Consider the following 17759-nt stretch of genomic DNA (forward strand, 5'->3'; position numbering starts at 1 on the left):
TTAATTCAAAAACTATGGCTTTCCAATGCTGACTGGGATGCCCAGATACCAGACAATCTTCGAGAAGAATGGTTAGAGTTTCGAAAACAATTACTCACCCTACAAAATATACAACTAGACAGGTGGATTCATACTCACCCTGACAATGATAAAGTTGAGCTTGTCGGATTCGCAGATGCATCAACTTTAGCATATGCCGCAGTTTTATACGTGCGAGTAATTCAAGGAGATGAAGTCCATGTTACAATATTGGAAAGTAAAACAAAGGTGGCACCTCTGAAACAGATCTCTGTCGCTCGTTTAGAGTTGTGCGCGGCAGTACTTCTGGCGAAACTTCTGGCTGAAGCAACAAATATATTGAATATTCCAAAACACAACGTCTATGCATACACTGATTCGACTGTTGCTTTAGCCTGGATACAATCACAACCTATACGTTGGCAAACATTTGTAGCCAACCGAATCACAGAAATTCAAACTCGACTAGATAATGATAGATGGAACCATGTAGCATCTGAAGAAAATCCTGCTGACATTGCATCCCGTGGTATTGAACCCTCAGAATTAAAAGACAATCAGCTGTGGTGGAAGGGACTTCAGTGGATGAAAAGAAAGACAATCAACACAAATAAGAAACAAATACCAGAAACAAAATTAGAAGAAAGAAAACAAACTACAAAGGCATTTTTTAACAAAAAAGAAGAACACACAATTTTAGAAAGATTTTCTACGCTAAAAAGAATGCTTAGAGTACTTACCTTTTGCAGAAGATTTCTCAATCTGAAAACAAAAAAAGAACTACGGGAAAAATATCCTACTTACCTTACCGCTGATGAAATGAAGACAACTCTTGACTCTTGCATAAGAATGATTCAGGAAACAGAATTTGCTGAGGAACTTGAAAATCTGAAAGAAAAAGGAAAGATTAAAAAGCGAAGTAAATTAATATCGCTCACCCCATACATAGACGAACATGGATTGTTACGCGTAGGTGGCAGGTTGCAAGCAGCTAAAATAACACATGATAAAAAACATCAAATAATAATACCAAAGAATACTCACCTCGGAGAGCTGTTGATCCAGGACGCTCACGAACGTTTGATGCACGGCGGAACAGCCTCTACCATGAATTTGCTTCGATCCCGGTATTGGATAATAGGCTTGAAACCATCAGTGAAAAGACACATCAGTAATTGCATACGATGTATAAGATACAATTCTAAACCAAAACAGCCACTTATGGGCGAACTCCCAAGTGTACGAGTCAACCCAGGGAGAGTATTTGAAGCTTGTGGTGTTGACTTTGCAGGTCCTATTCAAATGAGAGTCTCAAAGGGTAGAGGACAAAAGTCTTCTAAGGGATATATTTCATTATTTGTATGCATGAAAACAAAGGCGATTCACTTGGAAGCAGTGAGCGACCTCACTACACCAGGATATATCGCGGCATTTCGCCGATTTGTGTCACGTCGAGGACACTGTTTAGATATGTGGAGCGACAATGGCTTGAACTTCGTTGGTGCGGCCAACGAACTGACACAAATGTTTGGTCAAAGTATGTCTGGTGTAGTCAAAGAGATAGCGGAATTGTTAGAGAACGATGGCACGAGATGGCATTTTATACCACCAAAAAGTCAATTTCGGGGGGTTATGGGAATCAGGTGTGAAGTCAGTGAAGACGCACTTGTTAAAAACAATCGGCGACTCAACACTAACATATGAAGAGATGTCGACCGTTCTTTGTCAGATAGAGGCGTGCCTCAATTCCAGACCCATTTGCCCGCTCAGTGATCATCCGGATGACTTGACACCATTAACCCCAGCACACTTTTTAGTAGGAAAACCGTTGATCCTATTACCTGAAAAATTAATTAATGTCAATGAAATAATTAGTCCTTTACAACGCTGGAAGCTTACCCAAAAGATGACAAGTAGCTTCTGGAACAGGTGGTCGAAGGATTATCTTCACAATTTGCAACAACGAAGCAAATGGCAAACTAAGTCAAAAGCACCCAGATTAGATAGATAGATAGATAAAACTCTTTATTGCACCATATGAGTAAAACATACAAAACAACACAAAGCAGACATATGTATATGGTACAAAGGCGGACTTATCGCTAAAGCAATCTCTTCCAGTCAACCTTTGGGTGGAAGGAAATCAAACAGGAGATTGGCGTTGGCGCAGAGCAAGAAAAATAAATGTTTGAACATAATAAAATACATACATAATATATATCTATATATAATATATACAAATACGCATAAATACATAAAAATAACATATACTTAGGATAGAGTAGAAAGATAATGAGACCTAACGAGATTTTTGAAACTATTAATAGTCTGGGCTTTCCTGATATCGACAGGGAGAGCATTCCATAGACGGACAGCTTGTACAGTAAAAGAGTGGGAGTAAAAATTGGTGTTGGATGTCGGTACTCTTAGTCGTAGAGTAAACGTGCTACGCAGACTGCGTGTGGCGCCTTGGGCATCGCTATAAAAATTGAAGCGCTCCTTTAAATAAGATGGAGAAAACGGATCAAATAAGACCGAATAGAGCATTGTCACAATGTGCAAGTTGCGACGAAGTCGGATCGGGAGCCACTTCAGTTGCGATCGAAATGAAGAAACATGGTCGTATTTACGAAGCCCAAATATGAATCGAATGGATAGATTTTGAAGACGCTCTAATTTGTTTAATTGTTCTTCAGTGACATCCAGATAACAAGTATCAGCGTAATCAAGAAGAGGGAGGAGAAGGGATTGTGACAGCGCAATTTTGGTGTCATAAGGCAGAAAATTACGAAGCCTTCTGAGTGAGCTGAAAGCAACAAAAACTTTCCTGCTCACATCATTAATGTGAGGCGTCCAAGACAAAGTTTTGTCAAATATCAGACCCAAATTTTTCACCTTGTCACTGAAAGGAATAACCACATTGTTGAATATAAGGGACGGTATAGAATTCCAGTCTATACGGGAAACAAAATAAGGGCTGCCGATTATAATTGCCTGCGTTTTGGAAGGATTAACTTTTATGCCAAAAGATCTGCTCCAGTCTGATATGCTCATCAAATCGTTGTTAATAGTCGCAATTGCAGAGCGCAAACCATCAGCGGAGGAATGACAATAAATTTGAAGATCGTCTGCATAAAGGTGGTAGGAAGACCGAAGGTTATCAGAGATACGGTTAATAAAAAGCGCGAACAATAAAGGAGAGAGAACACCGCCTTGAGGTACCCCAGCCGAGATGTGACACCACGACGATAGGTTTTCGTCAATACGGATACACTGCTGACGGCCACTGAGGTACGAAGTGAACCACATAATAACCGAAGGAGATATGTTCAGAGTGCGCATCAAGCTCAAAAGAACGTCATGGTCGACCGTGTTGAAGGCATTCGTAAAATCAAGTAATGTGAGAATTGTCAACTGTGAATTATCCATAGCAAGACGGATGTCTTCACTGATAGTGATAAGGGCCGACGTAGTACTGTGTCCTGCACGGAATCCTGACTGATAGGTATTAAGAATATGATTCAGCCGAAGGAACCCGTTTAACTGTAACTGAACCAAGCGTTCAAGAATTTTAGACAAAAATGGGAGGATGGAAATAGGACGGTAATCAGAAAAGGAAGTAGGGTTTGATTTTTTGGGTAAAGGTGTAACGAAAGCATTTTTCCAAATAGAGGGAAAGCAGCCGGTAGAAAGGGAGTTGTTGAAAATTTGAGTCATGGTAGGAATAATAATGTCTAAAATTGGCAGAATCATTTTCCGGCTGATGTCATCAGTTCCTATAGCGTTCGATGTTACAGCAAGAATGCACCTCCGAACATCACACTCAGTAATTAGGCTAAATGAAAAAGGAGAGTAGTCGGGAGAAGAAAGAGAGTTAAGGTGGTTTAATATGGAATTTTTATCATTGCCACCGAAGTCACTAGAAGAAGAGAAATGTCTGTTAAGATCATTAATATCCAGAGATTTGGAAACAGTATGATTTTACTTTCCAACTCCCAATGACTTTAAAAATTTCCAGACTTTGCCTGGATCACCATTTTCAACAGATTTGTAAATATGACGGCGTTGGGCCTCCCTACACATCTTGTTGCAAGCATTGCGGGCTTCAATATACTTGTCACGATATTTCACTGGGTCAATCTTAAACTTAGTTTTAGCAAAGTGTTTTTTGGTAATACATGCTTTAATATCATCGGTCAGCCATGGAGCGGGCAAATGTTTTAACCTAACAGGACGAATAGGAGCGTGTTTGTCATAAATCTCGGTAAGTAGGGCATTAAATGTTTTAATCTGGTCGTCAACAGAGTGAGAATCAAACACAGATTCCCAATTAGTTTCAAAGGCATCCCGTCGCAGTAGGTCAAAATTAATGCCACCAAAATCACGCAGCAAAAGTATTTTGGATTTGGGTTTAGGAGGTTTAATTTTGAATGAAAGGTATAAGAGGTCATGGTAAGAGAATATGTCAGCATTACACTGACCATGTTTGACTACCAGTTCTGGGGAGGAAACAAAAATTAGATCTAGAAGAGAAGGAACGCAACCAGGAAAGTGGTGCGTGGTGAGGAGTGGGAGAATGGATAAATTGCAAGAATCAGCAATTGAAGTTAATGCATTTGCACGACTATCACTTTTAATCAAACAAGTGTTGAAATCGCCCATAATAATAGTATGCTTATAGGAAGGCATAAGATCTTCTAACAGAAGTTCAAATGTGGAAAAGTAATTAATATTAGAAGAAGAGCTATAAAAGACACCGAGAAGGACAGGAGTATGTGAAAGGGTGATTTCAACAAACAAATATTCAGCTTCCCGAGAGGAGTCAGCTATTTGAGAGAAGCGAAGAACATTAGAAGGGATGTATGATCTTAAGTAAATAGCGACGCCGCCGCCACCCTTATCAGGGCGGTCATTGCGTATGAGTTGAAACCCCGGCAAAGAATAAGAAGTGGAAGGATGACAGGAATTGAACCAGGATTCAGAGACTAAAATTGCATGTATATGCTTACTATCAAAACAGGTAAGTAGATCAGGATAATGACCTGGAATACTTTGTGCATTAATATGGATAATGTTAAAATTTTTTGAAACATCAGTAAAACAGTTGTCAACAATCTCGTTAAGTGGAAGAGGAATAGAATGTATACTATCATTTAAACTACACATAAATATAACTTATAATACAAAATACTATAAAATAAAATAATATCAAATATTTTTGCTAAACTAGCAATTACATATGTTAAGCCACCCGCCAGCAGACTAAGTCATGAGAACAAAGAAAACACCAAATGACATAATCTAATTAAAGTAAAACCATCATGAATTTCACAAAAAAAAAAAAAATAATAATTTTGGAACACGGTAATTTAGTGCCAAGGTATGCCTATTCATCTCAAATGCACTCGAATAAAGCACCCACAAATTTATACAAAAAGATATAGAAACTATAACAAAAACAAAGAAACATTTAAAGAAAAAACAAACTGTCATTGTCAAGTTGAATGACGGATGATGTCACCCACGCCACCAAAACAAAACAAAAAACAAACCAAGCAAAAGTTTTGTCGGCTCAACATATTTGTCTACCGCAGAAGAAAATATAAATACAAGAAGGTAGCCGAACATCACATCGTTAGCCTAGGCTCGGCATTATTTCTTCATAATCGCCCGTTTCGAACGCGACGACGAGCCCACGACGATTGCCGAAGCCGCTGGCACTGATGCAGGTTTTGCCGCTGGTTTTCCGTCCTCGAGCAACAATTCAGAAACATTTTGCGCATTCGAGTCCTTTGGTGTATTAGATGGGAAGTCTTCTCGAAGTTTGTTGACCTCCTCGATGGTGCAAACACGATGTCTTGACCCATCACGCCCAATGATGAAAACACAACCATCTCGCGTCCAACACTTGTTAACACCAAAGTGCTGACGAGCCGCCATGAACGCCTGATGCCTGTTCTTAGTCAGATATTCAGAGAGGGTCAATCCTGAGCCCTTAAGTGTAGTCTTGGCATGCCAGAATTTATCTTTTGAAGAAATATTTAAAAATTCAATCAAAATTGGCCTTGGCTTGTTGTCAATTGCGGAACGTCCCAAACGATAACAGCGAGCAATATTGGCCTCGGTGAAATTGGCTATCTTGAACTTAGAAATTGCCATACTGATGATTGCTGGAACAAGATTTTCATTGGAGCTCTCAGATAAACCATGGAGAAGTAGAATATTACGTCGGAAATTCATCTCGAATTGCTCCTGTTGTTGTGAAAGCAGTGCAACTTGTTTCTGCAGTGACCCCATAGTAACATTGATGAAGCTTCTGAAATCAGCAAAGGCTGCAGCTAGTGAAGTGATGTTTGGTGACGTATTAGCCTGTTGCAAACTGCACTGGAAGTCTGCCATCTTAGCATTGAAAAGTGTCATCATATCATTCATGGATTTTTGAACAGTTTCCATGGTGTATTCTTCAGGTAATAGGAAAATTTCACAACTGGCAGGTAGACTATGTTATTTAATGATAATTAACATATGAATTATGCATAAACTCTGTAGTATAAAATTTTTAAATATGAAAAATATAGAGAGGCTAAAAAATATGACTTTTTGTTTAACTGCTACCCGCCGAAAAAAGAATACAGATTAGGTGACTTAGTAATAATTAGAGAAGACGACATGCCGCCAGCAAAATGGTTGTTGGGTAGAATAACTGCAGTACATCCAGGACCAGACGGAGGAGTTAGAGTGGTAACATTAAAGACTAAAACTTCAGTTCTGAAACGCCCTACATCAAAATTAATAATGTTACCTCAAGTATAGAATACACACCAAGATGGTGAACCTAACCAAAAGGAAAGGTAGAAGAGAAGAACAGAGTTCTTGGCGGGCGGGATGTCCGATTAGTTTTCCTATTTTTCACAACAGATGGCGTGCTGCCGTATTAGAACGCGCTTTAGTTATTTTTATGGTTTTTTGTATAGTGTTTGACAATTTATATGTGTACAGTCTTTAATACAGATTTCTTCGTATTTCGAGTTTCATTTTTGGACCCAGTACGGCATTGTCTAGGTAGCCAGGAATTAAGAGAAACATTGTACGTGATTTTAATGTATCAGATTATGAAAAATCTCTGCATGAAGGTAACGTTATTCGTAAAACAAATATTTTATTTAAATCAATTAAACGTGAATTATTTACATGTGCCGTAAATAAAATTGCTTTATCAGCTGATGATGATAAGAGAGCCACCGTCATAGCGCCTTACTTGAGACAGTTTTGGAATTCAGGTGTTTATAAACTTTTACTGTGTCAACGAATAGTGACAGTATTCACATCTATAATATAGTCTGTACCTTTTTTATCCAAAAAATGCTTCCCCAAGCCCATAGGTACATCACAGATTTTTTATTTTTTTTATTTTTGCTGTCTCATGTTACCATCATGAAGTGCCATAATTGATACACCACACAAAACATATGAAAGTATCATGAATAGAATTTAAATGAATACTTGAGACAGTAAAAAAATTCAAAAACTACATGACCAACTGAAAATTTTTTTTTTGGGCAGCTGCACTAAATTTTAAGTACCAAAAATGAAACAAGTTCCGTATAGCTCAATTTTTATTAATATTCATTACAATCAGTTTAAATCAACGTTGTTCGCTTATTTGGCAATGCAGTGAAAACAAATAGAAATACTTTTCTAAAGTAAAATAAGGAGAAAATAATGAAACAAGAATTTAATCTTACATAACTCAAAAACTTATAACAATCATACTCCAATATTTTCATATATAGTGGGTACTATAGTAACTAAAAAAATAATACACGTTTTTGGTAGCTTTATAAGCTAATCATTACAATAATTAAACATTACAAAAATAATCAGATAAATCAGTTTCTAAAATGAGACGTTTCAAGTTGACTGCATGTATCAAATTGACAACACTTAAGTGAGTACTTGAACTTACAACTAATAAACAATATTCTTCAGTCTTAAAATTTCAATCAGTCTTCATTAATAATAAGATTTGGCTTTATATTACTTACATTTACATTGAAACTGTAACGACCTCTTTTCAACAATACTGGCTTAACAACTGATATAATTTTTTGAGAGTCAACAGTCATAATATCATCAACAGGGGGAAATACATAAATTCCTTTATTTGTGCTTTTTCTCAAAAACTTACAGGAATACTCATTCTCATTTAATATTTCAGTTATCTGAGCAAAGAACTCTTTTACCATTGGTTTATTTTTAAAGCCATCATATATTAAGTGAATTTTTACAAAGTCATACATTTTTACAGATACTTCAGAAGTAGGTTCGGTTTCTATATGTTCATTCTTGGTTTCACTTAAAATTTGTTTCAGTTTCATTTTAGCAGATTTGGAGGATGATGGTTGCTGTGTTGATTTAAATACTTTTGGCTGCGAAGTTATATCGTTTTGATCTTTAGGTTTGCGTTTTATATCAATAGATTTAGAGGTAGATGGTTGCTGTTCTGGTTCATATACTTTTGGTAGCGTAATAATGTCGTCTTGATTAGTGGAAGATAATGGTTCCTGTGGTGATGCAAATACTTCTGGCTGAGTAATTACATTATTTTGATCTTTTGTGGAAGAAGACAGTTTCTGTACTGATTTAGATATTTTTGATTGCGAAATTATGTCCTCTTCACCTTTTGATTTTTCTCGTGATTTAGAGACTCTTGGCTGGAAAAATATATTTTCTTGATCTTCAGAATCTAAATATACATGTTTTCTTTGTTGTTTTAATTTAATGTTAGGAATGATATTTGATTGGGTTGTGGTTTTTTCTATCAAATTATCGAAATCTTGTAATTCAGATATATTATCACTATCAGATGTATCATGTACAGAATAATTGCTAGAAACTGTAGTATCCGTGTCTTCTTCACGTGCTGTTTTCGGTTGCGTAAATAATGGATCTGAATCTATGTTTACTTCTAAATAATCTTCTTCTGCATCACAAATTCCCACGTCTACTTCTTCAATATTTTGAGTATTTGAAGGATTTGTAATATCGGAGACTGTAAGGCTTTGACCTGCCGAAGCTTGCAATTTTTTCTTTCTCACTTTAAGAGGAGCTGATGTATTAAGACGACTTTCTTTTAAAAAACTTTCGAATGCACTCGCCCATTCTTTAGATGTGCTGTTATTTTCTGGAGTTTCAACGGGAAGCTTGGCCAGAACTGTTTGTTTGTTGAGAAGGCAAATCCCAGCTGCACGAAACCCTGACTTTAAATTCTCTGAAGATGTCAACAGTTGATCTAACGATCGTTTTAAAAGTCGCGGAAACTGATCTTTGGGAATGCAGCCCCTGGTTTTCTGCTTCCATTCTAATAAGGTTTTTCGCCATATTGCTTTAAGTGGACGGAAGTAAGCGACATCAAGCGGTTGGGTTAAGTGTGAACTATTTGCAGGGAGAAATATGAAACGAATATCTGATTCCGCACATTTTTGTATAACCTTTACAGACAGATGACTTGCCAGGTTATCTCCTAGTATTGCTTTCGGACCTTCACCTACCGAACTGAAATAAGGTACAACCACTTTGAAAAACCAGTCTTCAAACGTTGTACTGTCAAACCAACCGCTTCTTGTTCGATTGTAGAATGTATTAGCTGGCCCTCCTCTCAACCAAGAATCGTAAAGGTGCTCAGCCTTATATACGACATATATTGGTAATAAAGCTCCTGATGCTGATCCTGCAAACATAACCGATGTGCTCGATTTCGAAGCGTCAATGATATTTTTTGGACTTTTGAAACCTCTTCTTACTAATACTTTTGTTTTTCCAGGGTCGTCGGTAAAGTTAGTTTCATCAAAATTCACAATTGCTTCTGGTTTTACTCCCTCCAAGCTAATCATTAGATTATCAAAATAATCAGATATCATTTCAGGATTAACAGCAGCTCTTGCTCTTTTAATGTTTTCACAAAACTTGTACGAAATTTCATGTTTGTTTCGGTCTAAAAATCCTTTCAACCAAAATCTTCCTGGCAAATTGTTCTTAAATCTAGGTTCTGTCTTTCCCTTCGTGTCAAGGTATTGCTTCACAATAAGCGTCAAGTCAAAGGCTGTTATAGGAAATCCCCATTTCCCGCAAAGAATTAAGGCTTCTACAATTATATTTTCATCTTCATTTGAAAAAACTGTGGGTCTTCCAACTTTATTCATATGCTTACAACGCACTTTTCTCTGTACAGTGGCTGGTGGAACATTATATTTTTCTGCAGCTTTTCTAATCGACATACCTTTTCGCACTGAAGCCACTGCATTTTCAACCGCTTCATTGGAGTAGTTACGGTATGGCCGTGACCCAATTTTCTTTCGATACCTTCCCATGTTCTGTCAAAAAATCGAAATGAAGATTTAGGTAAGCCCAAGATAATTGTCTTTCTTGGCAAATTTTCTTGTCAATTATTTTACCCTTCCATTGAAATCTTCAAAACCATAGTAGACATGAAAATTCATTACATACACCACAGATATAAAAACATTACATTAAATGTAATGTTATTATATCTGTGACATACATCAAAAGATAATTTTTATAGGATTGATTAATAAGAATAGAACATTTTACACCATTGTTATTTTTATGAAAAGATTATCCATTAATCGCAAAAAAAATCCTTTTCGTTCACATTCATATTATATTTAAAATACTTGACAACAAGTTTACATGAATCTATGGTTTCTATGATTTCATTGAAATATTAAATTTTTGACAGAAAAAAATGGCCGCAAAACGAGCTTTTAATTAAAAAGAAAGTTTTAACAATTATTAAGCCATTTTGAGACATAGTAAATAACTTGAGACAGTTGGTAACTTGAAACAGTAGGTAACATGAGACAGTAGATAACATGAAACAAATGTATCAAATTACAACCACTTCGAAATATTTTCATTTGGAGTGGCACACAAGCCGTCGTTTTAACTTAAAATTCACGAAACCTTTGATAGTTTGTAGCTAAATAGTAAGGTTAGGTTATGCAAAGACCAGATTTTGACAAAGATCAACACAGATCGAGTAACATGTGAAGTTTTATGAACCACAGAACTTAACAATTTATTGTGAAAACTTTCAACTCTAATTATTCATAAAATAGGCTTGAAAAGACTTACTTTAGTTATTATTTATCTTGCACACACTTTTCTCCTGTCGCCATGACACTTGCCAGCAGTAATGTTACCATGTGTAAAAAAATATGGGTGCGTTCGAAAAAACCAGTTATTTGTATCAAGTTAACCTGCAGTATCAAGTAAGGCACATTGACGGCATATCAAAGAATAAGAATTCGACTAAAGCATGGGGGCACACAAGTATATTTATTTTTTAACAGGTTTTGAAAATGGATACTTATTTGTTAAATTTAAATGTTTTTACTGTTAAACATACATATTTGTAACATTTTTCATATTTTGTTTATATTCTAAGTCAGAAAATGTCTGTATTGTTTGTAAATATGTAGGAAAAAGAATAAAATGGGTTTAATAAAATAATAAATTGTTTTATTAATTCATATTTTTAAAATAAAAAGTCTTATAAAGAAACTAATGACGAAAGAATAGTTATGAACATGCTCACAAGGGATAAATTACGTAAATTGAGCCCTACAGTAAGTTGTACACTAGAGTCGCAAAATACTAACTCAACAATACTATATTTTGTAGATTCACGTATAGAAAACCATACTCGGGACAAACTGAAAAAAAAGATCGTTTTACATCTTGACCCGGTCGGGGATCGAACCCGAGGTCTCCGTGTCTCAGATCAGCTTAATAACCGCTGAGCCACGGAGCTCGTCAAACCGCTGTGTGGACGAAGCGTTCTGTGCATGTATTTTTTGTTCATTGTAATAAATTTTATTGAAATACCTTGGTATCTAATTACAATATGAATAAACGTGTTCTAACGTGAACAGTAATTGAGTGAAGTGAACGAATATGACACAAAACATTTAAGAAAAGACAAAATCGCGCTGCGCATGCATTTTTGTTTGAGTGCAGTGAGCAAACTGTACTTATGTGACATGTATCGCTTTTGTACGATCAAGCGCATAGTCCACACCACAGGACGTTCCTTCCAATAAATTTAAGTATTTAAAAAACTAAAACAATGGTAAGTTCCTTTTTATATTTAATTGTTTCTTATAGATATTAGATTGATTTAATGTTATTCTAAATTTATGTTTTTCTTACAGACGCCGCAATACGTAGATGATGTGACTGCGTATTCAGATAATGAAATATTTATTCCCGATTCTTTTGAACATGCTCAACGTCTATCAGATGGATTGACTGAGGAATTAATTAAAATACAAGCTTTCGAAAAATCAAAAGCAAAGGCGCGTGAACAGAAGGTACCAAAAAGTTTATTTCTTTATTATTAATAATAATAAGATGGGATAAACCACACAGATTGAGCTAGCCCCATAGTAAGTGGTAAACTTGTGTCGCAGGATAAGTACCAACGATACTATAATTTATAATAAATCCCACCCAGGTCATTCTGAATAACACTATTTTTCCATGTTAGCCTGGTCGGGGATCAAACCCGTTTTATTAGAATTATTGTTATGTGTATTTTTATTTTTTGTTACAGACAACAGGACGCGATACCCCTATCTTTCCAGATAGTGAAACATTAATACCAGAGTCATTTCAATGTCCTCGAGATTCGTTTGGATTCTCCGAAGAACTTTTCAAGATACAGAGTCGTCCCACCGAACAATCAAAATTAAGTACTCAAACGGAAAATGAAGTTAAAGGGGGGTCGCAATAAGGTAGATATTTCCAAAAAGATTGTCAAATCACATGTTCCCCATCAATCTTTTGTGATAAAAAGTGCTCCCCACAAAGGTCTTAGACTGATCAAGATTCAAGTGCTTGACTTAGAGTGTAATCAAGTAATAAGTGACTGTATTCAGGACGATAGGGTCTTATTGAGCTCTCAATATGTGGTAAAAGATGTTCTGCCGCGCAATTTATGAATGCAGTAAGTACCACTTACTGCGTTTATGGTTGTCTTAAATGTAGGAGATGCTGACATTGCGATCTACAAGAATCAAAGACTCGTTTTCTTCTATCTTGCTTAGAAACGGAAATACGTTATAACATAAATGCAGTAATGAGCAGATTTTAATTTTACTTTCATAATATAACTGCAGTAAAAACACTTACTTATTTAGTATTATGTAAAAACATTTCATAATGGTATTAGCAACAAAACAATAGTGCAGTATTTACCAATAACGTCATTTTTTATATGTTGCCATGGTAAAAGCAAATGACTCTCACATAATATTAATGCAGCAACTACAATTATACTGCGTTTATCAAAAAGCTCGTCGGAATTGTTTTTAGGTTTAACATGTCATGAACGCGGCAACTGACAATTACGGCATTTATTGTATGTTCATGTATTTGTTTATCACAAGAACGATATTTAGTTTAATGTCTTAAGATCACTTACTGCATTAATGCTCCAGCAATATACGTACGAAAATCAACCTGCGCCAGAAATTTCGACATAGTGAAGTATTTTACTGCATTTATAAAATTCGACGAGGGGAAGGGGGTTGGTTGGTCACTAGCCACGACAGCGGTACGGCGCACGGGCAACAGCAATTCATTGAGGCGATGCGCGTCGCGAGGACTTAATTGATTAAGTTTGGCAAGGCTGAATTAGTTTCAGTTTAAGATAATTTTAAAGTATTTTTTTTTTGTTAAAATTGATTACCTTAGATTAAATAGGTTCGCGTGCGGTAGGGCCGCGCGCGGGTGTATGATATCTGTGATTTTTTACTATTAAGTGAAAAGAGCCGTTCGCGCAATTTACGGTTTAGGACCAAGAGACTCGTTAAGACAACTCTTTGAGAAAATAAACATACCTACAGAAGCGTCCCAGTACATTTTTGATCTTATAATGTATGTTAGGAAAAATACCTCTTTTTTTCAAAAAGTTAGTGCCACAACTGATAGAAATTTACGTAATAAACATAAATTAGTCATGCCGTTTCATAGGCTTAGCAAAGTTAGTAAATCATTTATGGGGAACTGTATACGATTTTATAATAGGTTGCCGGAGTCTGTTTCTTGATATGCCCAGCCGAAAATTCAAAGAGTAGATATGTAAAGAAAGTACTTTGTGAGAAGGCTTATTATAGGACTGATAATTACCTTAATGATAAAAAGACCTGACTTGAGCTTGGCACAGGAACCTCGTAATTAATTGTAGTTTGATTTGAACTTAAATGAAAATTCAGTACATAAATCTTTTTAAAATTGGCAATCCATAATATATATATATATTATTTTTTTTTTCTTTTTTCAATATTAAATCTCATAAATATATAAATTTGAACATTGTATTCTCTCGTCCACATTCTATTCTAAGTTTAATTAATATTGTGAAGTTGACGTTGTTAAAGAATATGCTGCAGTGCAGTTTGTTACCGCTTCTTCTGCACTGACGCCTTGGAAGCGGCAGTAAACTTAGTTTTTAAGTAATTTATTTGACGTCAACCAATGTTGTTAAACCATAAGTTTTGACAATTATTAAGCGATATATAGTATCCTATATTAATGAATAAAAATTTTGAATTTGAATTGAATTTGAAATAATACATCGAAAACAAAATGCTCAAAATGTTAAATCTCATATAAGTACATTAAAAAAAAATTACTTATATGAGATTTAATAGATTAAATTAAATATAGATTTATTTTTTTCAATATGATTAGTAATTGTTAAATAAAACTTATAATGAAACATTTACATTCTTATTCAAACTTTTGAACCTCAGAGGTTATTATTTCGTACTTATCGAATTATTAATTTTATTTGTTAAGCAAATGGACATGTCCATTTGCTTAACAAGGAACTTACGAACTTAAGGAACAACTTCCAGGAAGGTTTTTAATTTATTTTATAAGTTTTTGAACTGATTGTTACCTTACGAACCTCAAAATGGGTGCCATTTTATACTTAATTATTAGTTATAATTTTATTATGTTAAGCAAACGGAGATGTTTTTTTGATGACCAAGAAGATCTTTAATTTATTTTATAAGATTTTGAAATGATTGAACGTTTTAAAATCTGTGATTTATAAAGTAAAAGGATTTCAAAAGTAATTTGTAAATCTCATTTTATTTTTTATTTTGGTATAGTTCAAAATGAAAGCGTTACTGATTTAAGAAAAATGCAGTGTAAATGCAATATTACTGCGCTATATAATCTGTGATATAAGTCATTTCCTTTCATGTTATCTATCAAATGCAGTATATTATAAAGTTACGGCGCATATATTGTGTTGCAAAATGTAAAATAACATTAATTCACGTAACCTATGTGCTGTAAATATAGGGATTTTAGCATAAATGCGGTAAGGATCAATTTTACTGCATTCATGAAAATAATGTCTTATGAAAAAAATAATTAAGCCATAACATAAACAGTTTTAATTAAATTTTATGCACTATATAATAATTTAAAAACCAAGCGCCACTATCAAGATAATCTTCGAGTTATGCTCTTTAAGTCAGCATAGTTATTTTTAAAATTTTTTGCATAACATATTTTAGGTAGCCTAAAATAAGTTTAAAACTTTGACCGCGTTTTTCTCGAAACTGTTCTCGTGTTCTTTACTGCGTTCTTAAATTGCGCGGCAGTGTTGGTGATGAAATTATGGACCAGACTGAAAAAAATATTAGTAATATTTCAAAAAAAATTTGTAACTATAGTTATACCAATTGGTTTTAAAATTATATATATATAAATGTATGTCAATTAATGTAATTTACTTTATCAGTTTTCGTGTCATTGTGTTATTTTTTACAGATTTGTGTTATTTACCTAGTATCAATAAACGTACAATTTAAAAGATATGTGCCTTTATTTTATAGTTTAATTAGGAACTATAACCTAAATAAATAAAAAGAACACAGTATATTTTATTCAGTAAAATATTTTTATTTTTCGAAAAATCTTATTATAATTTAAATAAAGAATTAAACACAAAATTGTCTTGACACCACTTTTTTAAACAGAGTGCATTTTTCAAAGCACACCTTTTTTATGTCGAACACAATTTAACACCTGATTATTCTCCTCACAATAATCCTCATATAATTTAAGTAATTTAGGACAACCATTTTCACCCAGTTCTATAATTTCACAATAGTTGCATAACTCATGAATCCATACAATCTTCTCATTTCCTTTAATTATGACATTTTTACTTTTTAAATATGGAATTATAACTCGCCGGAATTCTCGATAATCGATAAACCCTTCATACTAATGTAGTCCCAGATTATTTTCTAACCATCGAACTCGCTTTTTTTCTTCATCAGAAAGAGTTATAAAAGAATAAGGTGCTTTAACCAAGAAAGTTTGTGTGTATTCCTTAGTTGCAATCGAAAATTCCTTAACAATAAAATTATTTTTCAGATCCTTAAACCCTTGTAAATCTATGATTATTGTATTAGCATTCATGATAACTTAGGAAGAGGTCTGGACCAATGAACTCCCTCACTCTCTTACCAACCGATGAGTATGAAATAAGAAAAATAATTAATTCTTTGAAAACCACCTCGTCAACTGGCTGGGATAGGGTGTCTTCTAAACTTATAAAAGACTGTGCGGACTATTTAGCGGAGCCAATAGCGTATCTATGCAATTTGTGTTTCTCAAAAGGTATCTTTCCTAAGGCGCTGAAGAAATCCATAGTCATACCTGTGTTCAAGTCAGGGAATAGAGATAGTGTCAATAATTATAGGCCGATTTCGCTTCTTCCAGTGATTGCCAAAATACTTGAAAAGGCTATTAACTCACGGCTAAAAAGTTTTCTTGACGCTAACAGTTTCTTTTCTTCAAATCAATATGGTTTCAGGGAGGGGTTGTCAACTTCTAATGCTATTGAAGATCTAGTTCATAATGTCACTTACAATTTAGATAAAAAGAACAAATGCTTAGGCGTATTCCTGGACTTTGCGAAGGCATTTGACACTGTCTCTATTCCTTTGCTATTACGAAAACTAGAATGCGCAGGGGTACGTGGGATTACGTTGGAATTATTTAAGTCTTACCTCTGTGACCGGACTCAATGCGTGAAAATAAATGGTGTGATCAGTGAATCTGTAAACATTAACTTTGGGGTACCGCAAGGTTCGGTGCTAGGGCCTACTCTATTTTTGGTATATTTAAACGATTTTAGTAAAATCGCTCTAAATAATTCTGAAATAATATCCTTCGCTGATGACACTGTTCTCTTGTTTAATGCGCCTACTTGGAAGGAGGTCCACAAAGCGACTGAAGATGGTCTAAGGGTTGTCATGGAATGGCTTGATACCAACTTGCTTACACTTAACTGCGAAAAGACAAAATATATTACTTTTAGTATGAATGCTAGTGGACAACCGACTGGACTAAATATTAAATTACACACAGATACATGTATTAATAATGAGTTTTGTGATTGTTATAGTCTAATGTCAGTACCATATATTAAATACCTAGGTATAATGATTGACCGTAACTTAAACTGGAAACACCAAATTGAAGTACTCAGTAATAGGGTAAGAAAACTAATATGCATAGTAAAAAAAATAAGGCACATACGTGATTACGCCACAAACAAAATAGTTTATTATTCACTTTGTCAGTCCCTATTGGAGTACGGTATTACAGCCTGGGGAAGTGCCAAT

At 34.8% G+C, this 17759-nt stretch overlaps 1 protein-coding gene across 1 annotated transcript; it reads right to left on the reverse strand.

The window, feature by feature from the left end:
- Positions 1–7299: 7299 nt before the first annotated feature.
- LOC132904033 (uncharacterized) lies at positions 7300–11319 on the reverse strand. The gene is made up of 2 exons (XM_060953961.1): positions 11173–11319; positions 7300–10391 (listed from the first exon to the last, which is right to left on the reverse strand). Exon 2 carries the CDS (start codon positions 10386–10388, stop codon positions 8022–8024), a length of 2367 nt encoding a protein of 788 aa, XP_060809944.1. The 5' UTR covers positions 10389–10391; positions 11173–11319; the 3' UTR covers positions 7300–8021.
- Between the last annotated feature and the right edge of the window lie 6440 nt (positions 11320–17759).

The sequence above is a fragment of the Amyelois transitella genome, chromosome W (genome assembly GCF_032362555.1).
Source record: "Amyelois transitella isolate CPQ chromosome W, ilAmyTran1.1, whole genome shotgun sequence".
Lineage (NCBI taxonomy): Eukaryota > Metazoa > Arthropoda > Insecta > Lepidoptera > Pyralidae > Amyelois > Amyelois transitella.